The sequence below is a fragment of the Sapajus apella genome, unplaced genomic scaffold (genome assembly GCF_009761245.1).
Source record: "Sapajus apella isolate SASKATOON/1434 unplaced genomic scaffold, GSC_monkey_1.0 scaffold23, whole genome shotgun sequence".
NCBI lineage: Eukaryota > Metazoa > Chordata > Mammalia > Primates > Cebidae > Sapajus > Sapajus apella.
The window spans coordinates 26577051-26601889 of NW_022436963.1; the positions used below are offsets into that span (position 1 = coordinate 26577051).

The following is a 24839-nucleotide window of genomic DNA, read 5'->3' on the forward strand; positions in this document are numbered from 1 at the left end:
CAATTTTAGCACATGGGAAATCAGAGTGTATATCAAATATGAAATCTGATTGGTCCTGATTCTCTCATCCCTGGATTCATCACTCTAGCCAGGGATATGGAGTATTTTCATTAGCTAATTGATATACATTTGAGCTTACCCATACTCTACTTTGTAGTATACTTATTTTTCTGTCTTCTACTTAGACAATATCCTTTTTAAATATTTTTATATTTCTTAATAAATGACTTTAAAGTCTTTCCAGAATAGAGAACAATAAAGATAAAGAGAGAAAAAGAAAGAGAAAAAAAGAATTTTGGACCTTTACAAATTGTTCTCATTACTGTTGTATTAGTTACCAGTTGCCACATAACAACAACCACAAATTCTTAATGGCTTAAAACAATAAACATTTATTATTTCAAGGTCATCATAATTCAGGAATCCAGACATGGCTTAGCTGGATGTCTCTGGTTCAGGATCTCTCATGAGGTTACAGCAAGGTTTTGAACAGGGCTATGGTTTCCTCTAAAGGTTCAGCCAGAGCACAAGTCATTCCTAGGCCACTCATGTAGCTGTTGGCAGGATATAGTTCCATACAGACTGTTGAACTAAGGGATTCAGTTCTTCACAGACCAGAGGTCATTCCTAATTCCATACCATGTGTATCTCATAGGACTATTCACAACATGGCAGCTGGCTTCCTTCAGAATGAGTGAGCCAGAGAGCAAGAGAGAGCACCCAAGCTGGAAGCCACAGTCCTTTTGTAACCTAATGTTGGAAGTGATATCCCATCAATTTAGTTGTATTCTATAGGAGCAAGTCATAAGTTTAGCCCACAGCCCAAGGGAAGAAGATTACACAAGGCACAAATTCCATGAGGCAATGATCATTGAGGACCTTCAACAACCTTTCAAAAGCTGAGGCAGGAGAATTGCTTGAACTCAGGAGGTGGAGGTTGCAGTGAGCCGAGATTATGCCACTGTACTACAGCCTGGGCAACAGAGTGAGATTCCATCTCAAAAAACAAAAAAAGAAAACTTTTGAAAGACAGTATTAGCTCAGTTTTACAGGCAAGAAAACAAAAATAATACCTTGTCTAAAAACCCATTTCCCCACACCCTGCTGCTGCTTTTTAAAGATAGCTAACATCATCCCCTGCATTATTTCCTGTGGCATCCCTTTATAGTAGTTGATGTGTTTTCCAACCTCTTTCCCCCAAACTACACATTTATCAGGAAAATGTCTACTTTCCACATTATCCCAGGAGACACTTTTATGAGATGCTGTGCTCTTGCATAACATGAGTCCTAATCCTTCTAGCTTCTGATAGTAGTTCCTTTTGATATTTTTCTTTACTCTTCATTTCCTGGTTCCTCCGCCAATGCCTTATCTTTTTTCTGGATTTGTTTCTTTAACTGCAGTATCCTAATTCAAGAGCCAATTATCATATCAGTCAGGGTAGCCTGTGTTATGCTGCTGTCAAAACAACCCCAAAAGCATTTTCTTTGTTAAGTTGTGTGTCCCACAGAGATTGCAATTTTCATCTTAGTCACTTAGGAGCACTGGCTGGTAGATAAGGATCCAGGGTCGCCACAGCAGAGAAAATAGAATATAGCAAACTGAGCACTGGCTTTAAATCTTCCACTTGGAAGGGACACATGTCACCTTTGCTCCCTTTTTTTAAAACTAAAGAAAATTCCATGTTGGCATATAACACAGATTAAACCATCCTGCTTTATTCCCATGAATAGCACTGGTGAATACCACAAATTATAAAGTGATATATATTCATCTAAATTACATTCCAAATGCTTCATTTATCAAATTTTATAAAATCATTTTATATGATATATAGCTTCATAGTGTAATACTAGTTGGTACTGAAAAATATCTTGATCCAAAATTTAGAAGATCATACCATTTGATAAGCGTTTTACTAATGGAGTTGCTTCTGTTCATGAATAAAACTCCTACCCTAAATATAGTATACTTATTTTTGTTCTTACCAGCCATTTCTTTCTGTCTTAAAATGTAACGAACTTGAGTTGTTAACTATATTAAAGAAAGTTATTTGGTTTTGAAAACGGAATATGATTGATATTTAAAAGAAAACTTTTTGGAAGGATATAAGAGAATCAAAAGGATCAGAAGTAAAGACAGAAGATCAAGACTTGGAGGCCAGGATCTCCAAAAGTTCACAAAAGCAAGGGAAATTGCATGTGTTCTCTGTCTGAGTCCACTAGGGGCTGCTGTAACAAAATATCATCAATTGGGAGGCTTATAAAGAACAGAAACTTACTTATAGCTCTGGATTCTGGGAAGCCTAAGATAAAGGTGCCAGCATTTTCTTTTTCTTTTTTTTTTTTTTTTTTGAGACGGAGTTTCGCTCTTGTTACCCAGGCTGGAGTGCAATGGCGCAATCTCGGCTCACCGCAACCTCCGCCTCCTGGGTTCAGGCAATTCTCCTGCCTCAGCCTCCTGAGTAGCTGGGATTACAGGCACGCACCACCATGCCCAGCTAATTTTTTGTAGTTTTAGTAGAGACGGGGTTTCACCATGTTGACCAGGATGGTCTCGATCTCTTGACCTCGTGATCCACCCGCCTCGGCCTCCCAAAGTGCTGGGATTACAGGCTTGAGCCACGGCGCCTGGCCTTCAGCATTTTCAATGTCTGGCAAAGTTTCACTTTCCGGGTGACAGACAGCACCTTCTCATTATGTCCTCACATCATGGGAGGGGTAGGGCAGCTCTCTGGGGCCTCTTCTCTAAGGGTACTCACCCGTTTCACCTTTATGGCCTAATCACTTCCCAAAGGCTCCACCTCTAACACCCTCACATGGATTATCAGGTTTTAACATAGGAAGGTTGGGGGAACACAGGCACTCAGACCATAGCAGCCACTATGGACATTAACATGTTGAATCCCACATGTCCTACAAAAGTTAAGTTGCCAATTTTAAAAGGAAGCAGAAGTGTGGTGAATAATGAAAACTTGTTTTGATGCAAATTGTTTATGACTTTGTAAACATGTGCTTATAGACTTTGTAAACTTTGTTAACGTGCGTTAGTATCACGTGGGCTTTAGTATCTGTCTTCAGTGCGAATATGAATGCCCTTCAATGCTAATATGAGTATCTGTTAGCACTTATGAATGTGTTGCTTTATGTGAATATGAGTGTTAGATTTTGTTGAACTATTTTTTGTTTGTTTGTTTTCTAGCGACAGTGATGAAAAGCCTCTCAAAGGAAGCCTTCGGTCCATTAATAGGGTTATGCAGCCTACTGAAAGTGCTGACAGCTTAGTGGAATACGGAGAGGGAGACCATGGTCTATTCAATGAAGACGGATCATTTATTGGTGCTTATGTTGGATCTAAGGAGAAGGGATCTGTTGAAAGCAATGGAAGTTCTACAGCAACTTTTCCACTTCGGGCATAAACACAACATATGTAAGCAACACTACCAGTTCACCCCAATTTTCCATATTTATCTGTTCAAGGGAGCAAGAACTTTCATATAGGAATAGAAACATGTTGGCTGAAGATTTCATCCAGAATTAATATCCTGCAATTATGGTGAAAAAAAAAAATAGCACTGCCTTCAAAATATAAAATGCCAAGTACTTCAGGCCTATGTTTTGTTTTTGTTTTCAGGTGCTCAAAATGCAAAACACAAAACAAATCCTGTATTTAGATACACCTCAACTAAATCCAAAGTCCCCATTCAGTATACTCCGTTTTGCCTGATTTTACTATTCAGTGTGCTTGCATAGATGTTGCTACCTTGTGGGGTTTTCTCGATATGCACGTTGGTATTCAGTCTTTGAGAACTGGCTTGGTGACTTTGCTTCACTACAGGTTAAAAAACCATAAGCAAACTGGTTATTTAAAATGTAAAAAGGAATATGAATGTCTTATTAAAACACTTCATTGAATATATACAGTCTAAATTTATTATTTAAACTTTAGTAGCAGAAGTCTTAGGTGAATAATCAACTAGTATTTATTGAGCTCCTATTTGCCCAGAGATGGTCATATTTAAACAGAATTATAACTTCTTCAGTTTCAACATGATCTTTTTTAAATTTCTGTCAGTTTTGACATCCACAAGCATCACTTTTTATGTCTGTGTTTGTTTTTTTCTTGGACTAAATTCAACTGCAAAGGAAGCAGTGTTCAAAAGATTGTTTTACACAAGAACAGACAGAAAGTGCCCATTGTTCTGGATTCTAACAGCTACATCTACTTAATATCTTCATTTCTAAATTGACTGTTTTTACCTTTTTTCTATGTTTACATAATGGTATGCTTGCATATATTTCATGAATACGTTGTACATATTATGTTAATATTTACACAATTTAAAATATAGATGTGTTTTATTTTGAAGTGAGAAAAGGAACATTAACAGGCATGTTTGTACAGCTAGAATATATGAGTAAGATACTGTTTTTCATCATTCCAGAGTTACAACTAATAACATGAGGCTCCAAAACTGAAGACTTTGTATAAAGCATTTGAATTTTGTTCTTATATTGCTTTCTTTCAACGGTTTCAAAATAAAGTCTCATGTAAATATTGAGGGAAACGTTTTCATATTTTTCAAAATAGGTTTTTATTTTTGAATGTACATCTACCCCAGCCCCTCAAAAGAAAAACTGTTTACGTAGAAATTCCTACACGTTTGCGTATGTGGCATTTTAGACATCTTTGTGGTGAGAATTGTTTCCCCTATATTCTCCTTTTGTCAAAGTCAGTACAAATTCAGGGAATTTATTTTCTAGCAGTTGTGATACAGTCCTTTTACAACTGTACATGAACATGTTTTAAAAACAATATGGAGGACGATGCATACATGTCGGTCAAGTTCAACATTCGACTTGACATTTTATGTAAACAGTTTTTAATCTTACCCTGAAATACTTAACTATGTTTAAGTGAAATTGACTCACAGATTTTACTTTAGTTTTTGAACTGTGATTATTGGTATATTGTTATATCCTCAACTTTGATTTATGTAACCCCTTATATTTCTTGAAGACCAAACCTTGGGGTACTTATCATGGTCAGTGCAGGAATACACATGGAATACCTACCTGTTCTTTTGAACCTCATGTGTCCTCCAAAATGCATAGACAGGAAAAGAATGTCTTTTTTAAAACTATAATTTATGGGCTCAGGTTTTGACCACACTCCTGGCAGTTAAACATTTCAAAGGGGGAAGGCATCGTGGTGTCTACCCCATGTGAGTGTGAGGATCTACACATCCATCAGTGCAACTCGAGCTCCATCCTCCTCTGATGCCTAAGGTTCAGATTTTCTGGAGGAACAGTCACCATGGTTTGATTTATCTGGGAGAAAGTTGTGGTGCTCAGCTACTGAGGAGGGCAAGGTCATGACATTCAAGTTTAATTTTGGCATGATTCTATCTCCTCTTCTTTGTCATCAGCCAAAACATGGTTTTTAAAGTCATGCAGGTTAGAAACAATGTCAAAAAATTAGGAATTTAATAATCTTTAAGTCAGAAGTGAAAACAAATACTGAAATATTTGCACTTCCTACACTTCATGTTCCCCTTTAGCTGCCTCGAAAATCAAGATTGTTCCCACTCAGGTTTTCTGAGTGGCTAAAATTTATGGGTCTGAAAAATGAGGTTTAATAATGACTGTTTTGCTATCACAATTACCTTTCCTCAATACTATTTGGCTACTACTGGGACTCTTCAGCACAGAAAGAATAGGTCTATGAGTATCCCTGATTTTAATTGTGAATTATATGTATATTTTAAGAATCAGAATAAGCTTCAAATAAAATAAATCCAAGTAGGTTCAAATGGATTTCATTACTTTCCCTCAGAAAATGAGTAACGGAGTCCACGATGTGCAATGGTAATTATAAATTGGTGACGATTGTTTGCAAAATGCCCACTAGTGATAAGGCAACGGCCAACATTGAGAATTTTGTTCTTAACTGGCTTTACACTAACTTTCTCTAGTCTACTGTCAATATTATTTTAATGTAATTGATTGTATATAGTCTCAAGGATGGTTGGTGGGCATGAGTTCCTAGAGAACTGTCCAAGGGTTGGGAAAATCCAAGTTCTCTTCCTGGTTCCAGCACTGATTTTGTACATAAACATTAGGCAGGTTGCTTAACCTTTTTGTTTCAAACTCTCCCAACTCTAAAGTGCTAGTAATAATCTCAGTTACCTTATCTTTGTCACAGGGTGTTCTTTTTTATGAAGAAAAATTTGAAAATGATAAAAGCTAAGATGCCTTTCAACTTCATAAGCAAACCTTTAATCTAATTATGTCTCTAAAAGTCACCCCCACATACCAACTCTTTTCCTGTGAACACATAAATATATTTTTATAAACAAGTCTACAGAAAATCTACTGCTTAGCGAGCAGTACGATTTGCACATGCCATTGAAAATTATTAATCAGAAGAAAATTAAGCAGGGTCTTTGCTATACAAAAGTGTTTTCCACTGATTTTGCATGCGTATTTATAAGAAAAATGCGAATTTGGTGGTTTTATTCTATTGGTATAAAGGCATCGATATTTTAGATGCACCCATGTTTGTAAAAATGTAGAGCACAATGGAATTATGCTGAAAGTCTCAAATAATATTTTTTTCCTATTTTATACTCATGGAAGAGATAAGCTAAAAAGAGGACGATAATGAGAAATGTTGGTGTGCTTTTTTAAGCATTTAAAACATAATTGCCAATTGAAACCCTAAGTGTGTTTACATACCATTAAGATATGATTCTTGTAACAATTTTAAATTGGTTATAATGGGATTGGGTTTGTTACCTGTATCTGTGGTAGTAGATATCCTAGTGTTCCTATGGTGAAATAAGTAGGGTCGAGCCAAAGCTTTCTTTGTTTTGTACCTTAAATTGTTTGATTACATCATCAAAAGAGATTAAGGGTATGTAGAACAGGTTCACCTGACTACCTTTTTCTTTTGGCTTGGATTAATATTCACAGTAGAACTTTATTAAAATGTGTTTGTATTGTAGGTGGTGTTTGTAATATGCTTATGACTATGTGTGTTTGAAAATATTTTCATTATACATGAAATTCAACTTTCCAAATAAAAGTTCAACTTCATGTAATCTAAAAATGTTTGTATTCTGTTCTATACAGTTGAGAGGAATCAGAATTTACATATTAATCTTAATTACTTCAGTTGTCTCTGATCCTGGAATATCTATAAATGAAATCTAATTTAATAAAGTATAAATAAGATATAAATAAGATATTTTGATTTCAATTACTTTGATTTATAAATATACAATATCATCAACATTGATAAAACAATATGCCAATAAAATTTATACTTATGATAAATATGAATTTAAGGTGAATGTATATTTTTCTGGTCATTTTTAATAAAAATATAGAAATGTCACTTTTCAAGAAAATGTCCAATATGCTATATTTTCAATAAGGCTAGTAGATAATTTTGACATGGTCTTTTAGAATTGGGTTACCCAATTTGGCTAAGTAGACAATTTATTGAAAATCATGATTTTTAAAAACTGTTTAATTGACCGGGCATGGAGACTCACTGAAATCCCAGCTCTTTGAGAGGATGAGGTGGGTTGATCACTTAATGCCAGGAGTTCAAGATCAGCCTGTGCAACATAGTGACACCTCTTCTCCACAAAAATAAAAAATAAAAACCATGTAATCTATACCAAGCGCTTTGCGTACAATATCACATTTAATCCTCAAACAATCTTCTCTGGTTTTTAAATCAGGGGACCGGGAGGTTAACTAACTTAATGAGCATCACCAGCATGGGCTAGAACTAGAAATCAAACCCAGAGATGTTTAACTCCAAAATCCTAATTCATTATATTATTAATAGTAATTTTTTATGCCCTCACTCCTTCACCTTTTCTTAGAAATACTAAAGAAAGGTGAGTTTCAGCTTAATGCCAACTTATTGATCATGTTTACAAGCACGTTGGCTTTAAGATATGTGATCAAGACATGCTATAGAAGAAAACAATCAATGCTTTATTGTGTAAACAGTTGAATGTGTAAAACCTAAAAAGTAGTAATTCAAATAAGCCAGTTGTTTTTAAATGACTGTCACACATTTCTTATATTTCATTCACTTTTTTGGGAAACTGAAAAAGAACAGAAAGTTTTTATTAGAAGTGGCTTCAAAAACAACTACGCTTAACATTTTTAAGTTGGTATTTGTATTTCCTTGTCAAACACCAGAATCTATGCCAGGACATCTCTCTTCTTTTGCCACTCCAAGTCAGTAGACTGCATTTAGGATGATAGAGATGTTTTATATACACACGGCTGCTTCATATGTACCAGCATGGTATGAAGAATACCGGTCACAGACTAACGTGGAAACTCATGACTTATTTCTAAACCTGAGGATCGCTTTCATTTTAAAAATCGATATTGTTATAAATGCTCCAGCAATATTGTTATAAATGCTTCAGCAAAGTTTCTCCAAGTTGAAATTAATAAGCTACACTCCAAGAATGACAGCGACTCAAGGAATGTTGTCTAATTTGGCATTAAGAACATAATCTTGATTGCAACACCATATTAAGGGATTTTGCTAAATTAGAGGAAATACATTTATGGAAAATCACAAAAATGATTTATGAATTGCTTGTCTCTAGAATATTAGGCATCCAGATATCACCAGCCCATCATTAGAATAGTGAGACTTCTGTGATGATTACATTCAGTCACCTCTGATGTTTTGTAACATGTGGTCATGTGAAAGCCAAAGCTTTGCAAGAATAATTGGCAGTGAGAACAGAACACACTTTGGCAGCTTAATTTATAACTTTTAAATATTTGGGCATATGGCATATAGGCTTCCATTTCTCCCGCTGCCCCACTGTGCAAACACTGGTGGCAGGCTGGAGTGGGTGGTATCCGGATCCAGGGGCTCTTCCTTGCAGTTACAGGCGCCGGGGTCCTGGGAGCTCTCTAGCAGATGTCAGAGGCCCCGCCCCCGCCGCCCACCTCCTCAGGAATTGGCTGCCCTGGTCCTAGGGGGCGGTCCCAGGGTCGGAAGGAAGTCTGGGGTCGCAGGTGCGGGCTGAGCGAGGTTGCAGTCGCTCGTGGATGAAGCGCACCGCGCTAGCGTTGCGGTCTCTGGCGGAGTTCCAGTCACCTTCCCTTTCCTTCCACACCCGCACGAGCGCTCTTCCTCCGCTACTTGCCCTCCCCCCAACTCCCGGGTCCAGCCCCCTCGGGGAAGTGGGGCACTCAGGTCTCCCGCCTCGGGTGCGTGTGTCCGAGCAGCCCCGGGGCGGTGGGCGATGGCGCTGCCTGGGGACCCGGGAGGGGAAGGGGCCGGGGCGCGAGGGCTGCCGGAAGCAAAGGCTGTCGCCGCTCGGGGACCGACTCCGCAGGTGAGAGACACCTAGAAACGGATTCCGCTCCAGGGCCCGCGCGAGCCAGGTGCCTCGGAGGGCGCGAAAGGAGCGGGCGGGCGCTGCGGAGTAATTCCTGCGGCTGCGTCCAGAGGCCCACCTTCCCCGCTGCGCTGCAGCGGAATCGCGGCCCCTCCCTGCTCTATTTTCCCCTCCCCTTGTCCCTCTGCTCCCGTTGCTGCTGGGCTCCAGCAGGTAAAGCCTTCTCTGGGCGCGCGGGGCCTCAGCAGCTGCTCCCGACCTCGCCTCGGCCCAGTGCAGGGCGTCGCGCGCCCGTGGCCGGCTCTGCGCGGCGGCGGCGCCCCTGCAGGACGTGGAGCTGGCCCTAGCTGCCATTAACGTCCTGCTCAACTAGGGCTTCAGGGAGTCGGACCAGCTTTTCCAACAATACAGGTGACTCGCGCGCCCCCGCCTCCTGTACCCCGCCGCGCCGCGCCTCGTGACCCGCTCACGCGCCTCGACCTGCGGCCCCGGGAGCCCCCTCCCTCTCCGTCGGTCACTAATTCTGCTCCCCAGGTCACCTCCCGGGCTAGGTCTGCGGCCAGGGCGAATCCGCTTTGCTGTGCAGGAAAACAATTGCTTTGCTGTGCAGGAATTTAAAAACGCCAGCCCAGCTCTGCCCACTCATCTCTCTGCCTTGAGAATGGTGGGAAAACACGTGTGTTCAGTTAATTTTTTATTTGTCTTAAAAAAGCGAAAGAACTGAAACCTGGTAGATTTCCTGTGGGGGTGGAAGGAACCTTCATTTCGTTGGCTACCTGGACTATTTGTTCTCGGGTTAAGGAAGCAAGTTTGTGATTTGCAGTCTGATTGATGACAAGCCGTAAGGATGTTGATTAGCAGCTTTCCCACTTGGGAGACGCCGTGGTTTGGTTGGAATGAGAGGACCGATGTGCAGCTGTGATGGAGAGGCCGCGTCTGTAAGAATGAGAGGGGAGAGAGGGAGAGATGCCTGAAGTCTCAGACCTCAAAGAATGGCGGTTTCTACCCAGCAGAGCTTCCACCTTCTGAGTGGCAAAGCAAATATCTCAGTACTGTGAACTTTTCACTAAAATCCTTTTACTTTTAAATTGGCGATTTCCCCCCACTTTGGTCCGAAACTAAAAACAACTTCGCTTTACTTAGAACATTTCGGTTTTAAAGCACCAGTCTGGTTTTAAGATGGAGTTTCATCAAAGGCTGTTGATGAAGGATTTCAAAGGTTTACTTGTCACACAGTTTCTCTTTTGTACTTTTTAAGCTCTCAGGAAAAGAAAGGTCTGAATATTTTGTATACTGTGCTATGATTTTTTTTAGACTACCAGTTTGTGTTGTATGAGAGAAGGATGGAGAGAGTTGTAGAGTCAAATTTACTCTTTCTAGTTGATCATTAAGGTACTTGCGTATTTCAATACTTCCTGCTTTGAAGCCTCCTGTGATGTTTATTTTAATCGTCTTTTTTCCCCTTCCTTTTCGGCCTTAGTAGGCTAAAATACTACCTTTACGTTGAAAGCATGGAATTTTTGCATTATCTAGGCAATTTTATGCACTGTTAATAGAAGGCAATATATGAGTGGCTGGAAAACTCTCTCACATCAACAGCAGGGAGACGCCCATACAAAGGTATTTCTCTGTGGGTGAGTGTGTTGGAGGTGTCCAGGGAATATTTACCTTGTATAGCTAGGTGCTGTCTTCTTGTATTTTGAAATACAAGGGAAGAAGTCTACATATTTAGTACTGATGTGACCTTCCTTTTTTTCTGAGTATGTTTGATCCGCAGCTGGTTGTGGAAATTGTGGATACTGAGGGCTGACTGTATTGTATTAACAGGTTCAGCGAGATTACCTTCTTTCCCTAACTTAATTGAAAGAGGCTATATTGAATGAAATAAGGTTTTGATGAAGATTTTTTTTTTAAAGGGAGAGAGAAGTAATATTGAAACATTGAAGCACTTTCTATTCTAGTTACATGAAACCACTTATAGATCTCCAAACACGTGGTATTTTAGGAGTCTAGACCTTTTGCACAGGCTGTTTTAGTTCCTGAAATACCATTTTCACTCCTGGTCTTCTTTGCCAGGGTAACTCTCTTATTTACCTAACAGCAGCAGTGGGACTGGAAGAGGCTAGGAAGGACTCAGGGAGAAAAGGTAGTATTAAAAAAGTACAGAAAAGTAAATGGTTGTGTGGCAAAGATGAATGTATCCATTTCAAAACTGCATAATGCTAGCTACGCCCTATGAAAGGAGTCAAATTGGGTAGGGAAGAACTTATTCATGTATGTGCTTTGTAAGAAGAGAAAGTCATGCCTCCTGGAAGTGAATTTGATGACTGAGCTGGGGCTTTTCTTATGTAAAGATGGTTGGTGGTTTGCACTACCCTTTTCCCTTTTCCGTTGCGTTCTCTGTCTCTTCCTTCTTGCTCAAGAATTTCAGAACACAAGAAATATATCTACATATATCTAAGGTACTTACTCCTGTCTTTTATTCCTGTCTTTTTTTTTTTTGAGACAGAGTCTCGCTGTGATGCCAGGTGCCAGGCTGGAGTGCAGTGGCGCGACCTCAGCTCATTGCAACCTCCACCTCCCGGGTTCAAGCAGTTCTCCTGCCTCAGCCTCCCGAGTAGCTGGGACTACAGGCACGTGCCACCATGCCCAGCTAATTTTTGTATTGTTTTAGTAGAGACGAGGTTTCACCATGTTGGCCAGGATGGCCTTGATCTCTTGACCTCGTGATCCGCCCACCTCGGCCTCCCAAAGTGCTGGGATTACAGGCGTGAGCCACCATGCCCGGCCAGTTACTCCTGTCTTATAAGACAGCTCAGTTATCACAGAGAAAGCCCCCAGAGTCAGGAAATCCATCCTTTTAAAAAGTCCGTGTTAACAGACTGTCTGCTGTGAACAGGACAAAGGTGAGAGGCAGGACTTTCCTCCAAGAAGGCATTACTTCATATCTTTATTTAAATCTACCTCAAACAGAGTCATTTTAACACTTAGTCTCGTCCAAAGCAGTAATATCTGTGAACTCACTGGCTTAGGTGACTTTTTTTTCCTTGTGTACATCAATGTAAACAGATAGTGATAAATACTGGATGGCATTTACTGTGAGCCAACCGACAGCCCCAGCGTTGCCTGAACTTTTCTCCTCATTTAATCTGCCTACTAGGTTTATGAGGAGTGTCCTTCCAGTCTCCCTTAGAGGAAGGAGGAAGAGCTCAGGGACATGAAGTGGCCCACCTCCAGTCTTGCAGCAGTAGTGGGGAGTGCTGGGGCTGAAACTGGGCTGCCTGGCTGCAGAGTCTGGGTGTGATCATGTGCTGGTTACCTGTCTTACAGAACTTTTACAGTAAAAGGATTCACATGTGTCCTGTCAAAGCCATTTTGGGGCAGGTTCCTTCAGCAATATGCAGATTGTACTCTGACACCCAGAAGCTATCCATCAGATTCCCAGAGATACTTGTCTTCAGGGGAGATCTCACCCCAAGCTTTAGACCCTTTGTGGCTCCCAGTCTTGTGTAGGATAAAGCTCAGCAAGGTGGCCTGGCCTCCAGTGTCCTGTGATCTGGCCCTGTCTGCTTCCTGTCCTGCTCCCCTTGTCCCTTGCAGGCTAGACGTGCTGGAATATTTTGCATCATCCAGCCAGGTATACCTTGCTCTTCCAGACACAGCTCAGATTTCTGGAAAAAGGTTGTATGACCCCTCTGCACCCTTGCGGCATCCCATCCTGACCTTTATCCAGCACTTGTGTTGCACCAAAATTGATTACACGGTTGCCTGTCTGCATGAGAGGGTAGAGAAGGGTAATAACTGGACTTCCTCTCCAGGTGTTCCTGGCCTTCCTGCGGTTGCTGGAGTTATGTGGGGTCCAAGTTGTGAAAGGTATAGCAGCTCCCCTTTATTTGCAGTCAGCAAGTGCAGCCCAGGAGGTGGCTGCCCTCTAGGAGCTCTGAAAGCCTTGTTGCTCATCACTCCTTCCCATTCTGATGGCATGGGTGTGTCTCTTGACCCAATTTGAGGTGCTTGAGACAGGCACCTCAAATATTGATACTCTGCTTCTCATAAGCAGTTGCCAGAGCTCCCACCTAGCCCCATCACTGCCTTTGCCTTGGAGCATCCAGGCCGCCCTGTGCTGAGTAGGTGTGAGGAGAAGCAAAGCCGGTTTTGAGCCACATGCAGGTCTCAACAAGTGCCTTCACAGGGAGAAAGAAGTGAAATAGCAGGAGACAGTGTCGGGAAAAGGGAGCTCAAATTCCTCTGCCTTCGCTCCTTGAGTTGGAGCATCTAAGATTTTTCCATAGGGATCCTAGACTGCTGCATACTCTAGAGTGGGAAGAACATGAGCCACACTACTAGGGAGTTCATATCCTAACTCTACCTATTTATTAATATTTAGAACTTAGAAGTTTTTAAATCACTCCTAAGCCTCAGATTTCTCTTATGTAAAATTGCAATGATGTCATTTATCTCACAAGGTTGTCTAGTATAAAACAGTTAATAAATATTAATTCCTAGTCCCTTCTTTTCCTGGCACATACTAAGTGGTAGATTTAAGGGACTGACTCTCTGGCCTTAAAATATTGCCTGAGTTTCTAAAAGCCCATCAATTAAAGATTCACTTGGATTAATATAAGAAACTCTCCTAAAAAGCTTGAGAAATGGAGAGCTTTCATTGATTCACACGGTGGTGAGTATATGTTTAATAAAACTGCAGAAAAACCAGAGGATTCAAGAAAGAGCTTCAGAGGATAAGCTGCTTTGGATGGAGATGGGCATATGTGAGTGAAATAGTGAAATGACACAATGAACATGGCTCTGGATGGAGCTAGGGACCAGGCTAAAGACTCTAGACTGTGGAAAAGGGGTAAAAAGATGAGACACAACAGAAAAGTGAAAACAACTTGCTCCCGTGTCTGATTCTTCCTCTTTTACCTTCTGTATTGCCTGACTGTGCATGAAGTTTCAAAGCTACTGGGAAAATAGGTAAACAGTATCCTGTGGTCCTGTGATGAAGTCTTATGATGAGGCCTACCAACAACTGGGGCTCTTTCTAGGAAAAATCCCGGAATGAAGTACTCAACAAAAACAAATGATACAGGCAGGGATATTCTTATCTCCCTGCTTTCCATGCTTACAGGCAGCTTGGTAGTAATGCTGCTAGGCAGCAGACTCACCAGTTTAGAAGTAACTTTGGAGGATACAGCATTTCCACCGAGTACTTTTATGAAACACATCTTTCATACTCATATGTGATATTTAAGAGATGAAGGAGTACCAGTCACTAGTTCTTGCCCATGTCACCAAGTGCTAACATTTAGTGTTGTCTTGAGGCTGATTTAGCTTCCTGCTGAAGAGACTGACAGGCCAGAATAAGGGGCAGCTGACTTAGTGCTCAAATGATAGTTCATTTCCACATCTTGGAAGTCATTGAAAGTCTGAGAGGGCCTCAATCCTTGGCCAACAGAGCATGTAGGGTAATACAGGTAAGAACATTCTTGTTTAAAATTGTGATCCATAAAAGGAAAGGGAAGTTCTGTTTCACCAAAGAGAAGATACTACCTGTTAAACCTACAAGTCCCAGACCTGTTTCCTGTGTGAAATGAGAATGCCATCAGGTCCTGCAGGAAAGCAGCCTGAGTAGATGAGAAAATATTCCTGAACCGTGATGCTTCATTCTCCTGCCCTTTCAGTGCTGACCCTTGCTATTCAGGATCTTGGGTATCTCACTGCAGACCCAAAGCCTCATGATTTTCACATTTTCCTAGTTCTTACTCCTCATTTCTCTCTACCTTGGTTATCTATTAACATCACCAAAGTGACAGTATAGAAGTAGCTGACAACTCACTGAATTCTTCTTTCTCTATGATCATTCCAAAATGTTGGCCAGCCAGTTGTGGTAAGAATTAGTTGTTTCCCACACTAGCAAGAGTCTCCATATGCCTTCTTCACAAAATTTTGTGAAAAGCTTTTTCCTGCCATTCTTTTAAATGTGTACATCTGTGAGAATTGACCATTATATCCTCTTTTGTTTATAGTGATCTTCCCAAATTTTCACTATGTAAACTTTGCCTTTCCTTATTTCTCCCTGACTTTGTCATTGTTTCTCTGTCAACTGAGTACTGTCATGTTCACATTAGATATTAGAAGTTTACATATATACACACGAAACACTTTTTTTCTAAGCAAATATATGGCACTATATCCCAGTGTCTGAAATGTGCTGGATGTGACCACTATCTATGAAAAACTTCTCTCTGCAGAAAGTGTGATCAGAGACACCTATCTCCTGTCCTCCAGCCTGGTCTGCAGTTACACCAATAGGGTTAAAATGGATGGTTAAGTGCTTTAAATAAAAATCTGGGCTGGGCGCAGTGGCTCACGCCTATAATCCCAGTACTTTGGGAGTCTGAGGCGAGTGGATCACCTGAGGTCAAGAGTTCGAGGCCAGCCTAGCAAACATGGTGAAACTCCATCTCTACTAAAAATACAAAATTAGCCAGGCATGTCCAGCTACTCAGGAGGCTGAGGCAGGAAAACTGTTTGAACCTGGGAGGTAGAGATTGCTGGAAGCTGAGATCGCACCACTGCACTTCAGCCTGGGCAATGGAGCAAGGCTCCATCAAAAACACAAAAAAGGAAAAAAAAATGATAAATAAAAATGTGGCAAAGAGCACGGTCTCACACCTGTAACCCCAGCACTTTAGGGGGCCCAGAGCGGCAGATCACTTGAGGTTAGGAGTTGGAGACCAACATGCCAAAACCCTATTTCTACTAAAAATAAAAAATGAGCCATGCATAGTGGTGCATGCCTGAAGTCCTGGCTACTTGGGAGGCTTAGGTGGGAGAATTGCTTGAACCCTGGAGGCAGAGGTTGCAGTCGAGATGGTGCCACTGCATTCCAGCTTGGGCAACAGAATGAGACTCCATTGCAAAAAAAAAAAAAAAAAAGTCATCCAACAAAAGTATTTATACAGCTTTTTAAGTAATCTTATAATTTGAATCTTGATTACTATGAAATCCAATTTTCCTCACTCCTTTAATCCCTGCATTTTGGGAGGCTTTGGCAGGAAGATTACTTGCACCCAGTAGTTCAAGTCCAGCCTGGGCAACACGGCAGGACCCGCCACTATCAAATATTTTTTAAAAATTAATTGGGCATGGTGACTTATAACTGCAGTCCAAGCTACTTAGGAGGCAAAGACAGGAGGATGCCTTGAGCCAAGGGTGCTGCTACGGCACCACTGCACTCCAGCCTGAGTGAGAGTGTGTCCCTAAATATATATGTGTGTATATGTATATATATGTTTTATATCCAGAGAAGTATTCCCTGAAAGAATTAATACAGGATGTCAAATACAGATGCACAAAATTCCCAACTTAACATGTTTTTATTTTTTCAAATCCGCAAATATGTAAAAAAAAAAAAAAAAAAAAAAAAACCTTTATACATAATAAGTTCTTTCAAATAAACTGCTGCAAACCGGGTGATGTTTAATGGGTTGGTTTTAAGAATGGCTCGCTAATTCGCTCGAGGAGAGTCTTGAGGCCATAAGGTATGACAGGTCTTAGCTTCGAAGAAATAATTTTGGCACGATGTCTGTAACTCAGAATGAAGAAAAGCAAAGCCTTATAAATAATTACTTTTTTCTTTTGTAAAACTCACCTGTGTGATGGGAGTTTAGCATGAATCCCGAAACTTCCTGTTTCTCCATAGTTGAGATCAGACAACATCTATCCTCCCCCAAAGTACACTATCAGCAACAGGTTGCAAGTCAAGGAGTTACTGTGTGTAACTTCAGCTCAGTTTTACCAAAGAATGTTGCTTCATTTAGAAACGTCCACTCTCTGCTCTCTCACTCATTTAGGCTCAGGTATTTGGGCAGGGTTCTAAATAACACCATTATCATAACTATTGGAGTACACGTAGCCTTAACTTTGATCCATCTTCAAATGTTTAAAAAGCAACTATGTTAAACCAAAGAGCATCACCTGGGCAGATATCCGACCAAAAAAACAAAGCCCTATTTTTAAATTAACAAAAAAAAAAAACAAAAAAAAAACTAGGGCTTCCAGAGCACTTTGCAATAAAGGCAATAGTAAGGCCTCAGTCAGCATTAGCTGGGGCCATCCATTAATTCATTTAATAATTATTACTGAGTGCCAGGCAAGCTCTCTCTTCTTGGGAAGATTACACACTTTAAAAAGGGAGAAATAATGAGACTCCATCTCAGACACACACACACACACACACACACACACACACACACACACACGAGAAATGCTTTTAGACTGAGTGTGTTGGTGGGTCTCCAAATGCTATCTTTCATCCTTCATCACTTGCCTCCAGCACCACTTTGGTAACATAAATAAAAGTGAGATGAGGCTGTCATGATTTCTGATGGCTTGGTTGAGGACACATTTAGCTGTCAGAGGCATAATGAACTGAACTACTAAAAAGTCCTAAGTACAAACATTGAGACCTCATCTATCATGGCTTTTGGAATCGGTGACATTTATGGTTGTTTACCCTAAGCTTGGTGGATCATTTCGAACATCTACTAGGTCTAAGGTATTATGCAGAAATACCTGTAACTCAGAAAACAGGATTTTACTCTTTCCTCATTCCTTCAGTGACTGTTTTGGCTGAGTAACTCTGAAATGCAAATTGTGACAATGAAAACATCTAACCAAGAATTTTCAAATCATTCCCATCTGCTGCTTTGATTTGTTGAACTCAATGATTTGATGCGGTTTCACAATCTTGACCTTGTGTTCATAACCCTTTCGGTCACCAGTATTTTATTTTTTAGTCCCCAGTGATTTAAAATGCAAATCTACCTTCTTTTCTACTGCGCCTCTCCCACACCCCAAATCCTTACCCTATGGAAGGCCATGGTTCTGGGTGTGGCCTCTGCATTCCTCTCCTTTCATCTCTCACCATGTGATTTCCACTTGGCCCTGCAGAGCCTTGAGCACACATGCCGATTGTCACCTCTGCGCTTTTGCTCATCAGGTCCAAGGCCTTAGATGCTGCTCCAGCAAGTGTTTTCACCTGACTGCATCCTGCTTCTGCTTTAAAACTCATCTCAGATATCTCCTACTTTAGGAAGCCAGTGGGTTAGAAGCATTTTCTCAGTGGCCTCATGATGGATGCTCTATGACTTTAACTTGCTTTATTACTCTATATAATTCTGCTTGTGTTTGACTTTTCTGCAAGATTTACTGAGTACTTAACCAAAGATGAATAGGGCAATGTTTCTCTAATCCACAACACCTGCATAAGAAATCGTCCCAGGAGCTTGTTATAAATGCCTTCCCCCACACCCTACCCAGAACCTGTGGAATCAGAATCTATGTAAACACAGCAATTGACAACCACTGGCCTCAGGGAGGAGGAATTAAGCATTACATAGAGGTCACCTGGGTTTTAAGTGCATTGCTTCTATTTCATACCCAAGTCAACTAGGTGATAGAGCTCAGCCCCCGCTTGTTAGTTTTCACAAGAAAACCAGTTAAATTGTGCTCTTGGTGATTTCTGCATACTTTATTGAAGAAGGAGCATATCTCATAAGTTATGGACCAACTTTTCCAACTTTTTCTCTTGCTCCCCTTATTTTTTTCTCTTTCTGCATTTCCTCTTCTAGCTTCTAAAGTAGCTGCCTCGACTGTGTATCTTCTTGGATGATCTCAGTTTAACAATTTTCTTTCTTCAAAATATACCATCGTGTATCTTTGTGTTGTAAAGCCATATTTGAATACTTGCCACCACAATTTACTTAAGGAAGAAATTCACTAGAAGAGTTGACACAGCAAAGAAAATGTGTGTGTGTGTACATGCGTGCATATGTGCTCATTTTAAAACTCAGAATATGACTTGTCCTTTAACTTTAGTTGGTAGAGACAGAAAAGTGAAAATTCGTTAAATAATTGACTTACAAAGTATTTGACAATAAATAATTTTCTGTGATGTCTAAAAGTTATAATTCTTTACTCAGTAGAAGACAGCTATGAGTTGCTAAAATAAAAAAGATACTTAACCCAATAAAGGTAAAATATTAGTTATATTAACTAGCAAGGTACCTATTACATTGTTACTAGACCATGCCTCTAAATGTGTCAAGTTATAAAAATGTATTCAGCATACATAAATTATACATTGTAGATTTCTCTCATCATAGGCACAATCTAATACAAAAATATATTTGACATAAATTAGAAGATACATTGAGAGCCTCCAAAATAGGAAAGGGGAAGGAGTGAGTGATGACAATATAAAAAAAGAAGCACACATAGATGTAAGTAGTTCTACTTAGATGATTATTGTCTTCATCAGCAAAGGATTGAGAGCAGTTTATACCACAGCAAGTTACCAGGCAGACAACAATTAGTTCACAGGTTGGATGAGTCACAGCATGCAGGCCAGAAAATGTACTCATACCTCAGTCAGCCTAATGGAACAGTGTACTCACACTGTGGTTTTGTTATTTTGGAGTCTAGAAGCTCCATCTAACTACTCTCCATGGTATACAACCATGTTAACACACATGTACTGCAGGGGCCATCTGTAGCAAGCCTAGGATAGGCTCTTTAAAGACCTGGATGGGCGCCTTGTCTCACACATCTAATCCCAGCACGACTGTGGAAGGCCGAGGCAGGTGGATCACGAGGTTAGGCGTTCAAGACCAGCCTGCCCAAGATGGTGAAACCCCTCTTTACTAAAACTACAAAAATTATCCAGGTGCGGTTGCAAGCATCTGTAATCCCAGCTACTCAGGAGGCTGAGGCAGGAGAAGGCCTTGAACCCGAGTGGCAGAGGTTGCAGTGAGCCCAGATTTCACCACCACGCTCCAGGCTGGTTGACAGAGTGAGACTCTGTTTCAAAACAAATACATACATACATATATACATACATAAATTTTTTTTTTAAAAGGAGGACTTACACTTTGACTACTAAAGAAAACCTACAAGAGCTGAACACAAGCTAATTTGAAGTCCTGACTCTCTATGGGGAAATAAAAGTAGTTTTTAAAGCAGGCAGAAATAAATCTTCTGAAAAGCATTCAATTATGTAATCTTTGAATATAGAATAATAGTTCAAACACTATTTTGAACTGACAGTTCAAGAATGAACTCTGAAACAAGAATGCCATGATTCAGAATGCTCCACGATCATGACAGAAAAGCTTGTTACCTGTGCTGCACACTAAGAAGAGAACAAAATGGCAATAGCCGTATTTTAAAGACTCATAATGTTCTTCCCTTCAGTCTAAATAAAACCAGGTATCCAATATTTTTGGACACCAATTTTTCTTTTTAGAAAATGTTCCCTTGTTGATTTCTGGAGGTTCTCATTCACTGAATATCGGAGAGAAATCTCTTCTGTCTTAACTATTATGTAAAATCCACACCAAATTCACATCAGGAAGAAAGTCAATGTGAATAAACACTATGGAAACAGTCTACTGAAAAGTGGTCAGTAACAGAGATGAAGAAACGTGAATATAGTTTAGCCAAAGTCAGTGAAAAAAAAATTCTTTCAAATAAATTATGATTATTTCCTCAAAGCAAGGTCAAAACAGATTAAATTTGCCAACATTCTACTTGGTTTTCTCATGTTTTATTTTGAAAAATATTAAAATATTAATATATGAGATAATGCTTCAGCCTAATGAATTTGTAAATAAACAATACTCTAAAATGATACCCTTTAGCTCAATAAAAATTTCTTTAAAAACCTAACATTAAACATTGAGCCAAATTATGGCAGAGATTGTTAAAAGTGACTGAGGTATTTAGATTCTTCAGAACCACAGGTTTGTAGTAATGGGCATGGAGGTAAATTAAATGACAATAAAAATTAGCAATGAAGGATTAAGAAAATCTTTGAATCCCTTTTATAATATCTAAATAACCTGAGCTAAGAGGAAGGTGATTAAATCCTGGCATTGTGTAGCCCAGCAAGTGTTTCACCAGCGAGGCAAATATGTTAATTCACAAATAACCTTTGCAAGTAATTTGTTAAAAGATTTCTAAAAGTTGGTAATTCGACAATTTTCACAAAGAAAGGAAAACTCTTAAATGTAGGTATCCTTTGTCTAACCTGTAGACTAGGATTTCTAATAGATTAGCAATAGATTTACACTTTTAGTTGTAAAATTATCTTGTATTAACATTTGTTCCTACTTGGTTGGCTTTCAAAGGAAAAAGAGTGTCCATCGCTTTGAAACATTCTGTAGACAATATAGAGATGAGTATTTTTGGTGACATAACTTCAGCTGAAGATTTTGTTCTTTTAATAAGTAAAACATGGAATTCTGGCCTATTACCATGAATTATTTTACAATAAAAAAAAAAACAGTTGGTGGTCAGGAGATCTGCTTTCTATTCATTGCTCTACTGATAACAGGAATAATTAATTGGTGTAAGTCAATTAACAGTTTTGTGCCTGAGTTTCACTGTCTGCAAAGTGCAATTAAGAATATCCTAGCTGTTATTCACTGGAGTGTTTTGAGGATAAAGTAAAACACTAGAAAGCACTTATTTTTTCAAAACACAAATGTAAATGCTATGTTATGGTATTGTTAACCATTTTACAGGTACATTATAATGTTACTTATTCAGATATGTGCTTAAGGTAGTTGTTCCTACAGGATCTTAGGTTGGATATTTCATTTGATCTTTTTTTTCAAAATAATCGCAAAACTAAAATATTTGAGCAAGATCACTTAACCCTCTCCCCAGGTGGTTAGTTATTATTACCATCATCATCCTTCTCAACGTTATTATTACTTTTTAGCTACATGTTTAAAAAAGGAGATTTTTAATATGTCAGCTTAACTGGGAAAATGTATCCCTGGTACAGGTGGTTTTCAGAAGAAAAGCTGATCTTCACAAGAGCTTTGTCCTCTGCTTTTAAGTGTGGACCCTGGGTTGGGAGGGACAGAGTGGGTGTTCCAGGTCTGTCATTGAGGAACCAATTCCCTCAGAGAGGCCAGAGCAGCATGGATGCGGACGTGCAGCCTGTTTTCAGAGTCGTAGCCAGAGAAATCCTCCTGTAAGAGAAAGGAAAGGTATTTATGCACTCTCTTAGCTAAGCTTACACGAGGTACTGTGGTATAAAGCACACTCACTTTTGTACTTCCCAAAGTAAAATCGCTACACTCCCAGTAAAGGCTTCCTCTCCACTTGATTTTCATTTTACTCAAACCTCAAACTTTGTATTCACTTTTTAAAATGTCAACTGAATATCAATAATATTCTCTTTGGACAATTTTCCTCATGTTATTCTTGAAAAAGTAGTCTTACATTGTGCTCAATATAAGTTACTGTTAGACATTCTTAATTCAAGGACATAGTTATAAAATCAAAAGTTATCTTCCCACCCAGACACGAAGAGTATTTCTAAAGCAGGATGAATAATTTCACAGGAGTTTGTTAAGATCTTGTAATTTCCCTTAAAACTCAAGAGCTCACTGATATAAATGGATAACATTTTTCCTTTCCAGAAATATTACCAACCAGAACATCACTGCACAAGTTTTCTTGAATTCAGACTCAGGTGTACACTCTATGGGATAAGAAGGGCCATCGGAGAAAGGTAGATTCAGGATATTTTTCTTTGTTTGAAGAATTAGAATTCTGACTCTTCCTACAGTCTATAAGAAAAACATATTATCCCTTAAAATGTGTTTACATATACACAGGCAGAAAATGATATATAATTAGAGTTTATGTTAACTAAAACAATTCACAGTAGGCATAGCAATGAGTTAACTGTTCATTCAAGTATAATGACTCCCAATATTCTTTTTTTTTTTTTTTGAGATGGAGTTTCACTCTTATCTTCCAGGCTGGAGTGTGGTGTGCAGTGGCACAGTCTTGGCTCACTGCAACCTCTGCCTCCCATGTTCAAGCAATCCTGAGTAGCTGGAGTTACAGGCGTCTGCCACTATGCCTAGCTAATTTTTGTATTTTTATTAGAAACGGAGTTTTGCTATGTTGGCCAGGATGGTCTCAAACCTCGAGCGATCCTCCCACCTTGGCCTCCCAAAGTGCTAGAATTACGGGTGTGAGCCACTGTGACCAGACTCAATTTTTTTAAATATAAAGATGTTTGTTTGTTTATATAAGGACATTACTTGATATATAATGACTTGATAATTTTTCATAGTCTATAAAATGCAATCTCTAAGATATAATATCTTACATGAAAATCTAAACAACTGTAAAATTAATGATTAACAAAAGGTTTTATCTGAAGTCAGTAAGTTATACAGCTATAAACTTTTCTTGTTGTTACTGTTTTTGAAACAGGGTCTTGCTCTGTTGCTCAGGCTGGAGTGTAGTGGTGCAATCACGGCTCACTGCAACCTCAAACTCCACAGATCCTCTCACCTAACCCCCCCAGCTTAACTGGGACTCAGGCACGTGCTGCCACATTTGACTATGTTTTTTTGCTTTTTTTTTGGGGCAGAGATGAGGTTTCACTAGAAATTTTAAATTTTATCTAGACTGAAGGGACAAACAATAGGAATCTTGAGAATACGGCTATTGCCACTTTGTTCTTAATGTGCAGCACAGGTGACAAGCTTTTCTGTCATGATCATGGAGCATTCTGAATCATGGCATTCTTGTATCAGAGTTCATTCTTGAATTGTCAGTTCAAAATAGTGTTTGAACTATTATTTCATATTCAAAGATTACATAATTGAATCTTTTTCAAAAGACTTATTTCTGCCTGCTTATAAAACAACTTTTATTTCCCCATAGAGAGTTCAGGACTTCAAATTAGTTTGTGTTCAGCTCATAAACTGGATAAACAACCGCGTTTTGCAACACCATCTTGTAGGTTTTCTTTGCTAGACAAAGTGTGGGTCTTTTAAAAAATTTTTTTATTTATTTGTTTATTTTGAGATGAAGTCTTACTCTGTCGCCCATGCTGGAGTGCAGTGGTGTGATCTCGCTTCACTGAAACCTCTGCCTCCTGGGCTCAAGGTATTCTCCTGCCTCAGCCTCCCGAGTAGCTGGGATTACAGGTGCCTGCAACCACGCATGGCTAATTTTTGTAGTTTTAGTAGAGATGGGGTTTCACCATCTTGGCGAGGCTGATCTTGAACTCCTGACCTTGTGAGTCACCTGCCTCAGCCTCCAAAGTGGTGCTGGGATTACAAGCCTGAGCCACCGTGCCCAGCCATGCCTTTTTTTTTTTTTTTAAGAGCCTTTCCTAGGCTTGGAACAGATGGCCCTTTGGTACATGTGTGTTAACATGGTGGTATATCATGGAGAGTGGGTAGATGGAGCTTCTAGACTCCAAAATAACAAAACCACAGTGTGAGTACACTGTTCGATTAGGTTGACTGAGGTATGAGTACATTTTCTGGCCTGTGTGCTGTGACTCATCCAACCTGTGAACTGATTGTCATCTGCCTGATAACTTGGTTTGGTGTAAACTGCTCTT

The 24839-nt window shown here is 39.7% G+C and overlaps 1 protein-coding gene and 1 pseudogene across 11 annotated transcripts in view; both read left to right on the top strand.

Annotated features, from left to right (window-relative positions):
- Window positions 1–7110, top strand: part of CHL1 (cell adhesion molecule L1 like) — a 203692-nt gene extending 196582 nt beyond the window's left edge. For all 11 annotated transcript variants that reach the window (XM_032290504.1, XM_032290498.1, XM_032290500.1 and 8 more), the window contains one exon: window positions 3202–7110. In XM_032290504.1, the coding sequence (XP_032146395.1) occupies window positions 3202–3418 (217 nt within the window). In that variant the 3' untranslated portion in view covers window positions 3419–7110. The remainder of the gene's footprint in view (window positions 1–3201) is intronic.
- A 2210-nt stretch (window positions 7111–9320) lies between these two features.
- The window catches only part of LOC116559534, a 41216-nt pseudogene continuing 25697 nt past the window's right edge, over window positions 9321–24839 (top strand).